A 20,154-nucleotide genomic window follows, 5' to 3' on the forward strand; every position below is an offset into this window, starting at 1 on the left:
AGTAAGAACAACATCTAATTTGCAGGTGGAGGCTTTCATGTGAGCTATAGTTTTCCAATGATATTTGCTCGAAGGAGCAGAAGGATCCAGTGGGTAAGCTAAGAGCTACTTCTACTCCTTAGAGCTAGCCGCGTTTAATAGTTCAATGACGCGTTCAATGACGTGGTTAATCTCTACAGGGGTTGGGTGCTGCAGCACCCAATCCCTGTAGAGATTAACCACGTCATTGAGCCATATCAATAGCTCATACAACTGTTTTATGAAGCACAAAAATATTAGGAAGTGTAACTGTTGGTAATGTATTGGTGTTATGTCCCCTCCCTTTTTCAGTGTCCAATTTCGCAATTGATGGCAACGTTGGATCACGGTTCTAGTTACTGGCTTAATTTAGGGTTGCCAACCATCGTGCAAAATACTGAATTGTCTCTTATTTGGATGGTATAATAGGCGTTCCGTATTTAACTCATGGCTATGGGACGCATTTTCTTCTGTATCTTTGTTAACAACTGCGTTTATAGTAACCACTGTTTTTAATATAATTCAGTAGTTAGTTAGCTAGCTAACCGGGATAAAAAGCATGCCGTGAGACCATTTTGAGCTAAAACCCAGCTGAATTTTAATATTGGCTAGGTAACAAGTGACGGCAGACCTATCATAAAACTAGCTGGCATTCAAACCCGGTTTCAGAGGGTCTTGGAAAAACGCTGTACAGTGCGTGACCGCACCATTTTAAAAAGCACGACAGAGCTAGGGAGATGAATTTGATTCATCTCCCTAGCTTCACCACCACCATCGTACATTATTTTCCAATAACGGGACAGCACGTCGTGGTTTATTCCTTCCATGCATTCAACATCAAATAGGTAGTTAGTATACCATCACAATGCATTATATGTAATTCGGTATCTAAGCTCTAGTAGCTACATTTCCCAATAGTTTGTGGTAGCTTTATTACTTTCAGAATGATGTAAAGTACTGTTCTTTTCACTGGTGAGTAATAGGACAGCAGCTATTGACAGCTTGTCAAAGGCATGATTGTTATTCAAGGTAGGGGTGTGACTAAGGCTGCATAAATTAATTCAAAGTCTGAGTGGGTGTGAACAAGAGGCAGTGAGGATCCCAACTTCTGCTTTCAACCTACATTAAAGTTGATTTCTAAGCAGTTTAAATATTTGTATTCCATGCATTCAACATCAAATAGGTAGAATATACCACCACAATGCATTATGTGTAATTTGGTGTAACTGGTATCTATTTAAACACATGGTTGCGAAGGAAGTATGTCACAAAAGTGTGGGAATCCCTTGTCAATCTTTGGCAGTGAAAATCTCTGGTTTTCTGGCAGCCCATTCAGCATAAATGTCTAACTTCAAAACAGCACAACTTCTTCAGTAATTGTCCTATTTGAATTATCTATTTGAAGCTCTGTTTCTCGGCTTGCATATGCTATAAAAAACTCAAAATCAACTTTCCTGCACTTAAGCCTGGTTTTCTGGCTCCTGTCACATTTTGGAAGAAATAAAGTGCCACAAATGCAATTGTCTAGGCAAAATATCAAAAATAAGTTTGCTCTTTTTTAGTTTGCAATGAAATACTGAGAGTTTTGCATATGTACAGCAGGTTTAACTGTACATGTGCTGGATCAAAAACTTCTTGACCACAAGTTCATAAAATCTAAGGGTTGATATGTAGAACTACTGAAGATCAATAAAGCAAAAACTAAGCAGTTTATCCAGTGTCTCCAAATCTATCCAAAATGTTTAAATTATGCATTGCTGTAAATCACGACATATTCCTGTATTTCACTACAAATCAACTCTTTTGACTCAAGAAACTCACTGTTGCATCATTTTCAAGTGGGAATTACAAGCGTTCCATCAGTGGTCTAAAATAGCTAGGGATCCAAAAACATATCCAAAATCTCTTCAAAAATTAATAAAATGCATTTTGTCCATAATAAAGCATATAAATGAGCCCCTTATGAAGTTTTAAGATGAAACATTGATATCAGATTTAAAAATAATACAAAAACATTGTCACACAATGCGGTACAGCACCTAAATGTGTAATAATTAACTCCTGTATGTATTTCTAAACTCTGTACTCTCATATGTTTTCTTGTATGAACTATGAAGAAGTGTCTATTTTCAACCGTCCACCACGTTTTGGCAATGTTCCAGCTCTCATGTCATCACTGTTGTATGCATCACAAAAAGTTCACAAAAACTACTACCAACGAACACTTACATTACAGTGTGAAATATCCTCATTATAATATACCACTATTTAAAGACACTCAATTTCAACATAACCACAATATTTTGAGCAGTAATACTTACATAGCAATGATGAAATTTTATCTGGGTTTGGGTAGATAGAGACACAGGCAGTAAATTAATGATACAGTTCTATCCGCTTCTGTATTCCTCCAGAAAACGATGTCAGCTAGGTCTATCAGCAAACATATGGCTTAGCTATGCCCAGAAGTCCTCAATAATAATAGTATTTTCCAAGAAATTACGAGAAATCGTTGACAACATTTCGTCAGGTGCAGCGTCTTTTACTGCTACCACAGAGTGAATATAAGAAAACGTTTGGTTACGCTGACCTATACAACGCTATTCTAAAAGAAAAATTAGACATGTTATACATCGTTATAAAGCTTATACTCTCACCTACTGAATAAATGAATTGTCAATCAAGCCAGACTGTACTAATAAGGGTGACAATGCCGTAAACAACACTTGTGGTATTACGCACAGCTATTTTGGAAGGTACCCAGGCGTCACAAATGCACGTATATTTCAGAAACGGATTGTCCAAGACAATATATGACCACACCGTCTCAAAAGGGAGATCTCTTAGCGTAAAACCAATGGTAAGGTTGTATATGTATTCAATATTTAGACCCAGATATTGACTGTAGAATGACATGGTATCATTTTTAAAAACTTTGTCTTGTTTATTTTGTTAGCCTATTCAGTGAGCAGCGTTTTCACTTCTGTATTGGCATATCTTAGGGCTATTGTCGGGTTTATCTTGTTGCTATGACGGGATACGATACGGAACCTCTGAGTACTAAACCAGACATAAAAATATTAAAACAAAATCTCTTGTGAGGAAAACAGAGCCTCAGGGGGGGACCAGCTAAAGGGGACCAGAGCTCTGAGGCGCTGGTATGCTGTTCAAGACCACGGGGTATATACCAGGTTTTGGGTATTTTATCCGTGCCCCTTGTCTAACCGATGACTGAAATAAATTATAAAAATCTTCTTTACAGTTTGGTATAGTTTGCAGGATGAAAAAAATTTTCCTTTACAGTTTTGGCGTAGTTGGCAGGATAACAAATTTTCTTTTCCAGTTTGGTGTAGTCGGCAGGATGGCAAATATGTTCAGAGAACTGGTATGTTAAATAAACTATTTTTCTTTTATCTTAATGGTTTTGCTACCAATTCAAACAACAAACAAATATATTTAATGTTAATAAATAGTAAAATACAATTATATATAACTAAGATAAAAATAAATACTTTAAGAAATGTCTATATATATGTATAGGGTCAGGACTGTGCAGGCCAATCAAGTTCTTCCACACCGTTCTCGACAAAACCATTTCTGTATGTACCTCGCTGTGTGCCCGGGGGCATTGTCATGCTGAAACAAGAAAGGGCCTTCGCCAGACTGTTGTTGAATCACAGAATCGTCAAGAAAGTGATTGTATAATATTGCATTAAGATTTGCCTTCACTGGAACTAAGGGGCCGAGCCCAAACCATGAACAACAGCCCCAGTCCAAGGGGTGTCCTGATACATTTGGTGATATAGTGCATCTCCAGAAATATTTACTCTCTAACTTCATTTTGTAGCTCTGATTCTGCCCTTTAACATAAGATTAAAAAATGAAAAGTGTGTTCAGCCACATATTAAAACAAGCACCTCATTATCTTTACAGAGATTGACAAAGAAAGCTGTGGAGATCCTGGTACTCCCCTATATGGATATCGGGAAGGAAATGGCTTCTCCAATGGGGATGTGCTGCGCTTTGAATGCCAGTTTGGGTTTGAACTCATCGGAGAGAAGACAATATCCTGTCAAAATAACAACCAGTGGTCTGCTAACATTCCCATCTGCATCTGTAAGTATAGAATGCCACTTGCTGTATACTGAACTAATTACACTGAGCTCGCACAGCTTTAATAGAATAACCAATTCCATGTTTTTTGTATAACATTTACACTAATGAATGGAATCACTGTTCGATGTAGTATCAAAATATCTTCAACAGTTCTCATGCAAAATACTAATTTGTAGAACTAAAGAATGATTTGGTTTGCCATTTTCTTTTTGGACATATATTATTAACTCAGCTACATATTTGATTATTTTCCACTGGGCTCTGCTAAAGCCTTTCATCTTGCATTAAATCAGAGACTTTTACCCTCATTCATCATCTGACTCACCTTGTCAGTTAGGCAGTGTGTGTCATTCAGCTTATCTGTCTTGCAACATCAAAGTGAGTTCAACAGTGTTTCACCAGTGTAGCATATACATATTGCATTTATTATCATGTTGCTCAAATTTGAGAACATTTTATGAGTGGAATGTGCCATAGGACACTCTCAGCAAATGCATGGTGGACACAAACTATTGTGTGTGACACCACAGCTGACCAATAGCTTTGAATGTGAATTGGACTCCCTGTTCCCTACAAGCCAGTTGACCAAATAGATATAGAAGTCCAACACACATATTTGCCTATTTCTTTCTTCTCGCCAAGCTTTTACACTATCCCTTTGCCAGAGTGCTTTGCAGCTCTTTTTATTCCTAAACAGAACAGACAAGATGTCCTGTTCGCAGCCATATTTAACCTGTTGGAAGTAACATATCACTTCCCGAGCATTTATAGCTAGTTACCTCGCTAGTAGGTTTGGTAGCTAACATTAGCTGAATGCAGTTTTTAAATGCAGAATGGCGTTGAGTATTGTATGTGTAGCTTAACTTACAATATAACTAAGAGAATAAAATGTTTCATTTCCACAATTCATGAGCATTTTTTTTAATTGTTAAAATGATTTAAAAACTAGCATCAGCATTGTCTTAATCAGCAGCTCACCTATCTAGATACCTATTCTTCAATGCAAACCACATAGTTATTTTCAATACCTTATATATTATGAGGGGCCAAACAGGAAATATATAAATATAAGTCTTGATTATATAAATATAAGCCTGAATATATAAATATAACTCTATATATTTGGGCTTAAATGTATATATTCAAATATAACTCTGAATATATAAATGTAAGTCTGAATATATAAAGATAATTCCTGAATATATAAATATAAGCCAGAATATATAAATGTAAGTCTGAATATATAACTATAATTCCTGAATATATAAATGTAACTGAATATATAGATTCAATTCCCGAATATATAAATGTAATTCTGAATATATAAATATAATTCCTGAATATATACAATTTCTGAATATATAAATGTAACTCTGAATATATAAGTATAATTACTGAATATATAAATGTAACTCTGAATATATAAATTCAATTACCGAATATATAAATGTAATTCTGTATATATAAATACAATTCCTGAATATATAAATTATAGTCTTTGTTGGTAAACCATTGTATAAGTGGAGTAAACCCCTCCGGGCTGTCCCGTTATTAGAAAATAATGTACTTCGGGGATGGTTAAGCGACCCTCGGCTTCGCCTCGGGCGCATCACCACCCCCGTTGTACATTATTTTCCAATAACAGGACAGCACGTCATGGTTTATTCCTTACATATTCAGAATTACATTTATATATTTGAGAATTGAATTTATATATTCAGAGTTACATTTATATATTCAGGAATTGTATTTTTATATTCAGAATTACATTTATATATTCGGGAATTGAATTTATATATTCAGAGTTACATTTATATATTCAGGAATTGTATTTTTATATTCAGAATTACATTTATATATTTGGGAATTTAATTTATATATTCAGAGTTACATTTATATATTCAGGAATTTTATTTATATATTCAGACTTACATTTATATATTTGGGAATTTAATTTATATATTCAGAGTTACATTTATATATTCAGGAATTATATTTATATATTCAGACTTACATTTATATATTCTGGCTTATATTTATATATTTCCTGTTTGGCCCCACATTGAAAGCCACACACCTATCTATATAAGGTCCCACAGTTGACAGTGGATGTCAGTGCAAAAACCAAGCCATGATGTCAAAGGAATTGTCCGTAAACCTCCGAGACAGGGTTGTGTCAAGGTACAGATCTGGGGAAGGGTACAAAAAAATTTCTGCAGCATTGAAAGTCCCGAAGAATACAGTGGAATCCATCATTCTTAAATGGAAGAAGTGTGGAACCACCAGGACTCTTCCTAGAGTTGGCCGCCTGGCCAAAATGAGCAATCGGGGGAGAAGGGCCTTAGTCAGGGAGGTGACCAAGAACCCAATAGCCACTCTGACAGAGCTCCAGAGTTCCTCTGTGGGGATGGGAGAACCTTCCAGAAGGACAACCATCTCTGCAGCACTCCACCAATCAGGCCTTTATGGTAGAGTGGCCAGACAGAAGCCACTCCTCCGTAAGAGGAACATGACATCCCACTTGGAGTTTGCCAAAAGGCACCTAAAGAACTCTCAGACCATGAGAAACAAGATTCTCCAGTCTGATGAAACCAAAATTGAACTCTTTGGCCACAATGACAAGTGGCACGTCTAGAGGAAACCAGGCACCGCTCATCACCTGGCTAATACCTTCCCTACGGTGAAGCATGGTGGTGGCAGCATTATGCTGTGGGGATGTTTTTCAGCGGCAGGAACTGGGAGACTAGTCAGGATTGAGGGAAAGATGAACGGAGCAAAGTACAGAGAGATCCTTGATGAAAACCTGCAGCAGAGCACTCAGGACCTCACTGGGCAAAGGTTCACCTTCCAACAGGACAATGACCCTAAGCACACAGCCAAGACAACACAGGAGTCACTTCGGGACAAGTCCGTGAATGTCCTTGAGTGGTCCAGCCAGAGCCAGGACTTGAATCCAATCTAACATCTCTGGAGAGACCTGAAAATAGCTGTGCAGCAACACTCCCCATCCAACCTGACAGAGCTTGAGAGGATTTGCAGAGAAGAATGGGGAAAATACCCCAAATACAGGTGTGCCAAGCTTGTAGTGTCATACCCAAGAAGACTTGAGGCTATAATCAATGCCAAAGGTGCCTCAACAAAGTACTGAGTAAAGGGTCTGAATACTTATGTAAATATTAGGGGTGTGCAGAGACGTCATTATCTGTATCTGTATCTGTTCAACCAACAATATTATCTGTATCTGTATTCGGATAGAAGACAGGAAGTGGGCGTGGTTTATACCGGAAGTCAAGTTAAATCGGGCAAATGCTGTATTTTCGAACCTAATATTCATTGGCAATGCAATTGCTGTGCCTTCAAAGCATCAAATTGATTTAATATTGGCATATAATTATGAAATATATTTCCTCATCCTCATACTGTACCATTTCATCTCTCTCTTTTTATTTTTATTTTTAACTAAACAAAGTTTTATGAACAATGTCCCCCCCCCCCCCTCCCCCCCACCCAGGAGTAGCACCCAGTGTGGTCTTCTGCTGCTGTAGCCCATCTGCTTCAAGGTTTGACGTGGTGTGCATTCAGAAATGCTCTTCTGCATACCTCGGTTGTAATGAGTGGTTATTTGAGTTACTGTTGCCTTTCTATCAGCTCAAACCAGTCTGGCCATTCTTTGTAAACCCTAGAAATGGTTGTGCGTGAAAATAGATCAGCAGTTTCTGAAATACTCAAACCAGCTGGTCTGGCACCAACAACCATGCCACGTTCAAAGTCACTTAAATCACCTTTCTTCCCCATTCTGATGCTTGGTTTGAACTTCAGCAGATCGTCTTGACCATGTCTACATGCCTAAATGCATTTAGTTGCTGCCACGTGATTGGATGATTAGATATTTGCATTAACGGGTGCAGTTTGCAGCTGAACAGCTGGACCTAATGAAGTGGCTGGTGAGTGTATATAAATCGAAAGATTCTGTTTTGCATTGGAAATAGAAACTATTTACAGTAAAGATATATAGAAAAATGTATTTCAGTTGAAGGGAATAATCTTAAATTCCAATGATGCTGTGTTCGCGTTTCTTGATGTGTTAACGTTACTGCAGTTTGTTAGGGAAACGTGAATTACTACTTTACAACAGTAATTACATAACAGTAATACATGAACTTTTTTTGCCTGTTTTATTTTTTATTTTTTCCCCTACTGAACTAAGTTTGGATAGACTGCAAACCATCTGATGTCCTCATATTTTTCCTTGTTGGCAACTGTTAGCTTACCATGAAAATCTGGCCTGTATTTTGTGTTCATTTGATATAGCCAAGACCTATGGCTGATACATACAGCATGTTACATCTTAAACAGATGTTGAATATTGACTGAAATACAAGGTAAAACGTTTCGTATTTTGACTGGATTTTTTTTAAAGGAAGAAATGAACACATACAGCTAACACTACAGGTTCTATGCTTCATTTTGATGTATAGGTTGCGGGGGTTTGAAAGAAATCCAGCTGCCACACCAGGCTTTTGTCTCTCGCACCTTACGTTTCCTCCTCCTCAATGCGAGAGTTTCCCTGAATGATAGCCGGGAATGGTCAGCTCTCAGCCCGCTGCCTGCTGTGCGCTGCCTCGATGGGGGCGACTACAGAATATAGCGATCACTTTTCAATAATGTGTAGTAAATGAAACGACTAGTTAGAGAAATCAAAGTCCTATGTTGCAAACGGAATGGGCATTTTTATCTTGTGGTCATCCACAATGATATGAATCGATTTGAAGAAACATAATGGCTGAGGCACAGAACCTATTTATTAAACGTTTTGCAGCGCAGTGGCTCAAAGTTTGTTGGTGTGTGTGCCGGAGTTCCAGATACAGCTAGCAGCCGTGCGTAACCCCCACCCCCCCCCCACCCCCCGCCCCTGTAACGTTAGATAGAGGCTATGACATGGAGCTGACTTTTTTTTTTCCGAATCCGAATAATAACAAGCAACTTCGGGTAGAAGAAATATCTGTTTCCATCTCATTATTCGTGCTTTCCTGAATACAGTATTTGGATACATCCCAAGTAAATGTAATATTTCAGTTTTTTATTTTTTATTTTTTATTTTTTTGGGGTACTGTGTGTGTAGATTGATGAGAATAAAAATGAATTTAATCCATTTTATAATAAGGCTGTAACATAAAAAAATGTGGGAAAAGTGAAGGGGTCTGAATACTTTTTGAAGGCACTGTATATGAAAAAAAAACATGTTTTCAACGTACAAATATGCCAGGTTACCCACATATACAAACCACTATAAGTCATTACCACTTGCTACATCTAGGCCTGCCATGAAAAGTACTGATATCAAAATTACACCAAGTTACAATAAATAATATTGGCTATTTTACCGAACACAAATTAAACATGCTGTATTCCAAAGAAATTCTGCTACCCAACGTTTCCTAAATTATGTGAAGTAACTTGGCACTGTGTTTTTTCATCTTACCATGCAAAGAGAATGTGATCATTCAAAGCATGTGTCACATCACTGTGAAATGGCAGTCATTTATAGTGGGAATAATGTTGTTGAATAATTTCAGCTGTTTTACACCAATGTATATTTTTTGTAATGAATACACAATATGTTTAAACAACTGCATGCATGCAGTGCTTTGGGTATATGGGAAGCACATCTTGAACAAAATGCATGAATAAAATAGGTTTGTTTAGAAAATTATGTTCAGAAAGAAGATATGTTATTCTTTATCATTGCAGAACAATTGATACTATTGTACTTACTTGGCGAAACTTCATATGATAATACATAATGGGGCAAACATATGTCTGGATAGGTTTGTAAGATGCAATATGTATTTCATAGGCCTAAATATTTAAAATTTGTATATATATTTCTTGTATAGGAATTATACGTTTGTATGGATCTATGTATGTACGTACTCTATGTACAGTTGAGGCCAAATTTTACATACACCTAGACTAAAGATATTCAAACTCAGTTCTTCACAACTCCGCACATTTCATGTTACCATACATTTCTTCTGGCAAGTCAGATAGGGCATCTACTTTGTTCACATCATCATTACACTTACTAAGATTCAGGTAAGGTATTCATGGTAACATTTTCCATATACAAAAATTGAAGTGTATAGAACATAAGTACAACAACTTCAATTTATATCATTTATTTGTGTGGGCTCACAAGCTGCACCTTAGTTAACCTTAGTTTATTAAATTGGTCGGTTGTGTCTATTTGTTTTTTCAGTTTGCATAGCTTATTAGGTTTTACAGTGTAACTGTGCCCATCACCTGTTTATAAATTTATCAATGAAGATAACAATCATAACTACACAGTAAACTCATGTACCTCTCTGTGTGTCATTACTCTTCTCTGCACAGTTCCATGTTTATCAAATTTCACCGCTCCAATGGGGACAGTTCTGTCACCGGACTATCCTGAGGGATATGGGAACAACTTGAACTGTGTTTGGCTGATCATCTCGGAGTCCGGGAGCAGGATTCACCTGGCCTTCAATGATTTTGACCTGGAGGCACCTTATGATTTCTTGACTGTGAAGGATGGGGAGCTGCTGGACTCATCCATCCTAGGACGCTTCTCCGGGGCTGAGGTGCCCTCCCACCTTACAAGCAACACCAACATCCTGCGTCTTGAGTTCCAGGCTGACCACTCCATGTCTGGCCGTGGTTTTAACATCACCTACAGCAGTGAGTTTACTACATTGTTGAATGGTGATTCCTAAAGTACCCACAGTTACTCAGCTGAGCAGGGGCAATGCGCATTCTGGGAATTAAGGGAGGAGCCCGGCTTTTTTATATCTGGCACCTCATACTCCATACAGATTTAAGGTTTTCTTCCTTGTTCCTTCTCCCTTTTTCCTAATCTATGCCCTATTTCTGAGGTAAGGGGACATGCTACAACTTGGGAAGATTTACTTGTCCTTCAGGTCCATATATAGTACAATTGTTAAAAACCAGAAATGAATTTAAGCATGAGTATGTGTCACCTGTATCTGGACAGTAGATCACTCAGGATGAAGTCATTTTTTGCAGTATGCCAGAGAGATAGTAAAAGACACACTGTGACTTACTTACTCTATATTAACGTTACTTTTTCAGCTACAACTTCTTCTAAAAACAAGAAAAGAATATAGAAGCTATTGCTTTATTCACTTGAAGCCTTGCATAAACAATGTATTACTTATTCAGTGCTCTCAATGAAAAACAGGTCCTTTGTCAGTGTCTGTAGGAAAGGTCAAAAGAGCACCAGTCAGCATATAGACAATCCATGTATGTCAAGAAAACATTGCTACTGCACTGTTGTGCATATAAGTATCATCTTATCTAGTAAAGCCACTTTGGTTTCAGTTTACTGTAATTTACTCCCGCATTTTTGCAAAGCATCCTTTTCTCATCCTTGTATCAATTAGACCCTACACTTAGATCTCCCATTATATTTTTAAAATTCCAACATGTGTTCATGCAACAAACAACTAATTTCGCCGTATTTTGTGAAAATGGCCCTTATATTGCTGCCTCAATTGTCTGAAACACATTGTCATGCATAACAAAAGCAATGTTGCTGGACTTCCTTTCATCTGTTGCTAGAGGAAGTTGTCATAAGGGTAGCATCATTCAGTGTCTCATAGACCCTGGAAGGTTCCTGTCCAGTAGTCATTTTTATTCCCTGTTGTTAACCCCTGTGTATTCTTGTTATGTATACCATATAATAACCTGCCCTCATGCCCCCCCCCCCTCCCCCGGCCCCCATCATAAAAGGCCTCTTCACTGAGTTTTAACCCCAAAATCGATTTTGAACATAGAAACAATGTGTCACTCATCAACAAATGGGTGCATTCCTGTGTTTTCCTTCTTCACACTCCAGAGAGACTGTATTTATTTACCGTACATCTCTTAATTTTAGTACAAAACACACATCATAATAGATTTTCTGTGCTGTAACTTGATTATGAATCTCTTTTTGTATTTTAGAAACTGCTTTTGAGTTAAATTGCATCTTCTTGCTATAGACCACAAACCTCAAAATGCTCCTATACAATCCATTGTAATTTTATAATAATAATAATAAGACCATGATTAGTTAATTTGTACAATCATTTGTTGTAGCACTGGGTTGAAACAAAGATCTGCTTGCACATCAGCCCTTTTCCGATAAATTTAAACACCCCTGACCTACTGTAATGGAATTACAGTACATGTTACAGGGAGGTTCCCCAACAAATATCTATAGGTATATTCATATCAACAAATAAGGGGGACTATAAGTATCAAAAAAAATATATCTCTCAAGCCAAACTAAAAATTAATCTTTGAAACCAAAAACCTGGAATGAAACGAAACAAAGTACACATGATCTGGGGATGCATCACTAAGAAAACTGAATATAGTTATCTGATGCTCCATATACTTTAGGGTACAGGCCAAAAGTATTTAGGCCACCTGTGGTTTTAAAAAGCAATTTAAGATCAGAATAATTCAGTTTAAGTGCGCATATTGAATAGCAGACCAACATCAAACATTTTTATTCAATTTCTACCCACAATAACCACATGCGTGACATGGCAGTCTCAACAGTTTCAAAGGAAACAGGCCCTGATGAGCAGAGGGGCCCCAAACGGCCACTAGAATTTTAGAAACATGTAAATAGTACGATTTTTATTTTTATTTTTTAAATGTTCCCCTAAAAACAGCCATGCATTTTCCATTCACAGTTACATCACGGCACATCCAGGTGGTTTCCTGAACTCTGACCTTTCCATGACAACCTCCTTCATGACCGTAGATGCTTTAAACTTCCAATTAACATATATCTGTAGTAGCTAGGTTAGCTAGCCTTGGTGGCTTCCAGAAAGTAAATTAAATAAATGTCAAATTATTCTGTTGTACACTATGGTAGTTAGGCATGCGATTTTTAGGTTAGCCTCTGAAAAAACAGTACTGACAAGCCTCTGAAAACCTTGCTGCATTACTATTAGCTAGCTTGCACTGATGTTAGCAGACACCTCATGAAAATAGTTGGTGCTAGCACTACTTCATTACAAACCTTGAAAACTCTAACCTATTCGCTTAATTCGAAGTGCTGTGAGACTGCAAAGACTGTGATCTCGCTTGCGAGGCTAGCTTGCAAATATGGCAACTGGTCATCAAACTGTACCTTATAAGAACTAGAAAGGAAATGAGGTAAAACTTACGGCGAGCCATGTAGCCTAATGCTATCTTATAAAATGAAAATACATGTAGCTTGGAATTTTTCCTGCTTTTGTGCATCTGCTTTGTCCATTAGGTGTGTCCAACACAAAACCCCCACAAAATTTACGATTTCTTGTATCATCAGAACACACTGTCATATGGCCTGTCTCTCTGCCGTTATGTTATTTTCATGCCTTATGTTATAGGTTTTTCATGTGTTTTAGTCAGTGTTATGTTTTAATTGGCTGTTTTTTATTTTAATTTCTAAATTACACTTAGTACCAGTTTTTTCTTTCTAGAAGTGAGTTAAATTTCTTAAAGCTTGGTACATGCTCCTCAGAATGAGGGTCACCTTCTTTGCCTTTCCCAAAAAGCTATGGAAATACATAGCCTACACAATGGACGTTTAATGTTTTTTGAAATGCAGCTTTTCAAAATACCAACTGAGAATGCTTGAAAGAACAAACACAAAGCTTTCTTTTTTTGTGAATTAGGTTCAGCATTTGCTTTTTAAGCTTTCGGTGGTGTTTAAATTTTAGTGTTAGGCCCATATTAGGCAAGGGGACTGGTGGTTCAGCAGTGAAAGGAGAGGAGAGGGCCTCATGGTGGAATTTTGAGGAATTTCTTCAAAATAGCCTCCCCTGGCTTTAATTACAATTAAACAAATTATTGGAAATCTATCCAATCGTTTTTCAAAGTGGGTGGTGAAGTTGGTGGGACGGAGGTGGATGGGGTAGTTAAACTGACTGAAATCATACCTTCAGTTTTCTTTAAAACCACAGGTAGCCTAATACCTTTGGCCAGTAGTGTAAGTAAAGTAGGCACTAAAGTTGCAAGAAACATGGCTAAGAAGAAGGAGTTAACTTAGATATTAACCCTCTGGGGTCTAAGGGTAAAATGAGGCACACTGGTGATTGTGCGATGCTCTGACATTTGTGTAAATTTCATCAACTTTATATACAGTGATTCCAAAGTGTTTCATATCTTTGTTTTTAGCACAGACTCAGCTACAATAATATGGCAGCAGTAAGTAGGTCATAATCATGTGTGGATTGTAAACTGCTCTAAAAACACACAAACTGTAAACAGTAGTTTTGAACATGCACAGGAATGTTGTAATAAAGCACACTGAACAATTGTGACTAAGACTTTTGGTCACTGAAATGTGTTCATCAAGGTCTTGGGTATCAAAAGATGACAAAATATTTTAGCAAATCCAATGAGAAATATAAAATACATTGCTAAAAGTTAGTGTTGTGACTACTATTTTTCAACACCAGGTGAGAATGGGAGGGCAAATGGCCTTTCTGTAATGAATTCTGTAATTGGGTAGGATGACCTGCCAGCTAAGTAGGCTATTCACACCTGGCCGCATGCCTCCCCACCACTAAGACAAAGACTCAGTGAGCCATTTAGAAGACAGAAACAAAGACATCTTTTGATTTTCAGAACCTTTATTGAAGCAAACTATACGCATGGAAGATGAGATGAGACTGGTGTACTCTTGCAACGCTTGCGTGGCCTCTTAGCTAGTGGTGAATTAGGCCGTGTTTCCTGATCAGCATCTCTGTAAATATGATAAAAACAAAATTGTTAGGAAATGTGACATCAAATCAAACTTTATTTATATAGCACATTTCCTTCAACAGGTGAAAATTAAATGTGCTTTACAAAAAAGGGGCAAACCACTAACTAATGAAAACAAAACTTAGGAAATGTGACATGGTTACATCATATACAAACAAAGAACCAAACAAACACAACCAGACGCAGAGAGGTAGCCTATAATTTTGAGAAGCAATGGTTAGAATCGTTCGTAGTGTGGGAATTTACAAGCGCGCATATTAGTGAATATTCCTACAAACACACAGAGAATGTAATACAGCACACATTTACAAATAATGCAAGCTATCAATGAAACAACATTAGCTAAACTAAATAAACATTGATATTCCAGCTCAACTACACGCAACTCATCAATAACAATGCCTCAATCTGAAGTAGGCTAGGTCTGTTTAGCTAAGTGGTTATTATATTGCTGTTTCCCGAATTTACTTACAGTATGCTAATATCGATTGTGCGAGGACATCAGTTTTAGAATCTTAGCCACGCCATGGGCTATTTATTACCAATATGATCGAAAAACATACAGTCTACCTGATACTTCTAACACAACCAGACGCAGAGAGCCTAGCCTATAATTTTGAGATGCAATAGTTCGAATCGTTCGTAGTGTGGGAATTTACAAACGCGCATATTGCTGGATATTCCTACAAACACACAGATACGTTGCAATGCAGTACACATATTTACCAATATGATCATAAGAAATATACTTACGCATGAAGTTGATCCTCAGCTGGATCAGTTCGCTGTTCGAAATGACACCGCTCTTCATCAGCGTCGGCTTCCGGATGGACCATTTTCCAAAATTAAACGAAATGTTCACTTCAAAAGAAGTGAATTAGGTGACACGTTGACATTCTATCCCGCTTTCGCAGATTTGGCATTTCTCACATGGATCTCGCATCGCCCCTCCTTTAGTCTCCTTCTATGGAGAGTAATTATCATGTTGTTAACATGTGAATGCGATTTGGGCGGACTTCCTGCTGAGCGAAATTCACATAGTAATGAGTAAAGTTTAACGAAGCATACATGATCTAATTAATCAAATTTAGAACATTTAAAACAATTCATATTATTTGCCAATGGGCGCATTGGAAAGTCGCGATTCTAAGGTTTCTGTCAATGTTTTTGTTGCGTCTGTATGATAACAGCACGTGAAGTTAATCATCCAAATAGAAACGAAAGTAAATTTCATCTTGTCGAGCTCCGCCGGCGGAGCTCTTGACCCCAGAGGGTTAAACACATTGTGAAAAGGTTATTCTCAATGAGAATTCAAATGACATGTGGCCTAATATTTTTGGTCTGTATATATACCACAGAAGGTCCATTACATTACATTTATTTGGCAGACGCTTTTATCCAAAGCGACGTACAAAAAGTGCATTTCATGGTCATGGACAACTACTAAACACAGGTTCAGTAAGATACAATACTTATTTTGTACAGCTATTTCTAGCCAAGAACACAGTTTAGTTCACACAGTGAACACTATTCAGACCTAACCTCTGCAAAGCCAACTAGGCAGAAGAATAAGCTACAGTATTAGGACAAATACAAATTACCAAAAAGTGCTGGGATGGGGCAACATGTAACAAGTGTCAGGAAAAGGGGGGGGGGGGGGGATTTAGAGTGAAATATATAGCGTGGTGGTGGTTAGTCTAGGTATAGTCTGAAGAGATGAGGTCTTCAGGCCACGGCGGAAGATGGGTAGTGAGGGGGAGGTTCGGAGAGGGATGGGGAGTTTGTTCCACCACTGGGGAGCTAAGGTGGAGAAGCTCTGTGATCCCTTTGGTCAGGCGGGAGGGGTTACAAGGCGCCCTGCTACCACAGAGCGGAGTGGTCGAGCAGGGACATAGGATCGAATCATGTCCTGCAAGTAGATGGGGGCTGTCCTGTTGGCTGCAGTGTAGGCAAGGGTCAGGGCTTTGAACCGGATCCTGGCAGCAACCGGTAGCCAGTGGAGTGATCACAGAAGAGGAGTGACGTGGGAGAATTTGGTCCATCATAGACCTTCCATAGAGGACATTCAGCCTATTCACCAAAGCAGTGCCCGACCTCACTAATGCTCTTCTGGCTGAGAAGAGAAAGAAAATCCCTGCAATAATGCTCCAACATCACTACCTTCCCAGAGCAGTGCAGGTTGTTATAGCAGCAAAGGGTGGAACAACTCCGTATTGATCCCCATCATTTTGGATGGTATGTTGGACATGGGGGGTCCACATACTTGTATGTGTATATGCCATGTAGTGTGTGTATGTATATATATATATATATATATATATATATATATATATATATATATATAACGACTTGGCTGAATACTCGATTCTGATTGGTCCAAGGGTGGGCATTATTTCTCAGTAAAGAGACACCTCGGCCTTTTAACAGTTCTAAAATCAATGCGCTACAAAATCCAGCATTGTAATGCAGTTAAAACAGCAACATTAGTCTTTCGATTTTGAATTGTTATGTCCCCTCCCCTTTTCAATGTCCAATTTCGCAATAGATGGCAACGTTGAATCACGGTTCTAGTTACTGGCTTTATTTAGGGATGCCAACCATCCCACAAAATACGGAATCGTCCCTTATTTGGACAGCAGAATAGGTGTTCAATATTTAACTCATGGCTACGGGACGCATTTTCATCTGTATCTTTGTGAACGATTCCGTTTGTAATAACCGCTGTTTTGAATACAATTCAGTAGTTATCTAGCTAGCTAGCCGGGATAACAAGCGTGCTGTGAGACCATTCTGACCTAAAACCCAGAATTTTAATATTGGCTAGGTGACAAGTGACGGCGAACCTATCATAAAGCTAACTGGCATTCAAACCCAGTTTCCGAGTGTCTTGGAAAAACGCAATGTCTACACTGCGAGACCGCAACATTTTAAAAAGCAAGACAAAGCTAGGGAGATTCATTTGATTGAGTTATGGTTTCATGTAGTTTTCTTAAATAATGTAATGACAAAAATGACCAAAATTGGTGTTAATTGTATGGTATAAAACAAGAAGGAACTATTTTTTCTTGATAGAATCGTTTTTATAGAATTAACGACCAGAGGTTTTTGCTTAACAACGGTGCAAATAAAACTACCAACCAGAGTTTTTGCATAACAATGGTCCAAATAGAACTACCAACCACAGATTTGCTTGACAACCGTAAAATAATGTGCCCAAACGGTCGTGGAAGAATAGTTCACTTTCAACTGATTAAGTCAATAAACCATAACCGTAACCATAGTAACCATATATAGTCATTGTTATTGGAAAATAATGTAGTGGTGGTTAATTATTTGGTGGTGGTTAAGCGACCTTGGCTTGGCCTCGGCCGCATCACCACCCCCGTCATACATTATTTTCCAATAACGGGACAGCCCTTCGTGGTTTATTCCTTACATATACATACATACATGAGATCAATAATATTTGACATGATTTGGCTGTGTACTCAATTTTAGATTTGTAATCAAACAATTGATGTAGTAAATTGCACTTTCTAAGCTTTTATTTAACACTGGATAGACCGCTTTTTTAAACTTCCTATTACCACTATGGGTGCAGAAATTGTGAATGTGTAAGTGACTACTGTCTCCAGAAGACTTCACAAACTATGGAGGCAACATTGCAAGATGCACACCACTAGTTATCTACAAAAACAGGGTGGCCAGGTTTCCTGCAGAGCACTTGCAGAGTTGTGGAAAAAGATCTTGTTGACAGATGAGATCAAGATTCGCTTGTATCAGAGTGAGGACAAGAGCAAAGTGTGGAGGCCAAATGGAACTGCCAAAGATTCAAAGCACCTCCCTCATCTGTGAAACATAGTGGTGGGTTATGGTTTGGGCATGTATGGCTGCCACAGATACTGGCTCACTTGCCTTTATTGATGCTGTCACTACTGATAGCACCAGAATTAATTCTGAAGTTTACGGAAGGATCTTATCTACTAAAATGCCTCCAAACTCATTGGACGGCTCTTCATTTTACATCTAGACAATGATCCTAAACATACTGAAGCAATAATGGACATTTTCAAAGTTAAAGACTGGAAAATTTGTTACATTCACCTTGACCTAATCTGAACCCAACTGAACATGTGTTTCATATTCTGAAGAAAAAGCATAAGGCAACAAACCACCAAAACAAGCAGGAGCTGAAGGTGGTTGCAGTACAGGCCTGGCAGAGTATCACCAAGTTACTCAGCAGCTGGTGATGTCTATGGGTCACAGAGTTCAAGCAGTCATTGCATGCAAAGGATATGTGACAAAGTACTAAAAATGATGACTTTCATTTATATAAAATTAATATGGGGGGCTATGTATAAAAAAATGTGATAATTTCAATAATGGTGAAACCGAAGTATATAAAAATTCCCTTAAATAAAAACTGAGAATGCATTTTAATCACATGTAAATGGTTTGATTACAAATCAAAATTGAGTACAGAGCCAAATCGAGAATAAATATGTCTCTCAAACATTATGGACTGACTGTATATACACACACACAGTTGTGCTGTTTGCACTTTTAGCTGTTTTTTTTTAGATGCTATACCTACATTTAGGTTAGGGAACACAATCATAAAGCGTCACATGCCCAACATTTTAAGCATGGGTGTGAAAATGCATCCATCTTGCCAGCTAGCTTACTAATAAAAACATTTGTCTCTTTTTTTTAGGAGTTGGGTGAACGTATGGATGTTAAACAAACAAACTCAATAATATAGGCCAAGTCTGACTCCAGTTTCCTGGAGTTTGGCTTGCCTTCACAGCCCCACTGTGACAGTAGCCAGGTGATGATACGGAATGCGGATGTGCGATTGTGTCTGTCTCTCCTCTGACAGGCTATTTAGCAACTGAACGATCAAACATCATCAGTTGAATAAACTATATTCACACTGTAGGCTACTGTCGGATACAGTGCTGCCGAGGATAAATTGACGATACATTTGCACAAGCCAGTATATTTGAGTTAAAATGATTTTAATGACATTGAAACAGCAACAACAAAAGACCACAGATAGCAGGATAAAATTTGCTCCAATGAAATTACAAAGGCCTACGTACAGTAGCTCAAACACATGTCAGAGGAGAGAGCGAGACCTTCGCACCTGGCTGCTACCAAAACCTGCTGTGAGTGATTTATTATTTATTTATTTATTATCATTTTTAAATC

The 20,154-nt window shown here is 38.0% G+C and overlaps 1 protein-coding gene across 6 annotated transcripts in view; it reads left to right on the plus strand.

Annotated features, from left to right (window-relative positions):
* Window positions 1-20,154, plus strand: part of csmd3b (CUB and Sushi multiple domains 3b) — a 919,486-nt gene that overhangs the window by 373,226 nt on the left and 526,106 nt on the right. For all 6 annotated transcript variants that reach the window (XM_064348440.1, XM_064348441.1, XM_064348442.1 and 3 more), the window contains 2 exons: window positions 3,952-4,134; window positions 10,528-10,854. In XM_064348440.1, the coding sequence (XP_064204510.1) occupies window positions 3,952-4,134; window positions 10,528-10,854 (510 nt within the window). The remainder of the gene's footprint in view (window positions 1-3,951; window positions 4,135-10,527; window positions 10,855-20,154) is intronic.

The sequence above is a fragment of the Anguilla rostrata genome, chromosome 8 (genome assembly GCF_018555375.3).
Source record: "Anguilla rostrata isolate EN2019 chromosome 8, ASM1855537v3, whole genome shotgun sequence".
Lineage (NCBI taxonomy): Eukaryota > Metazoa > Chordata > Actinopteri > Anguilliformes > Anguillidae > Anguilla > Anguilla rostrata.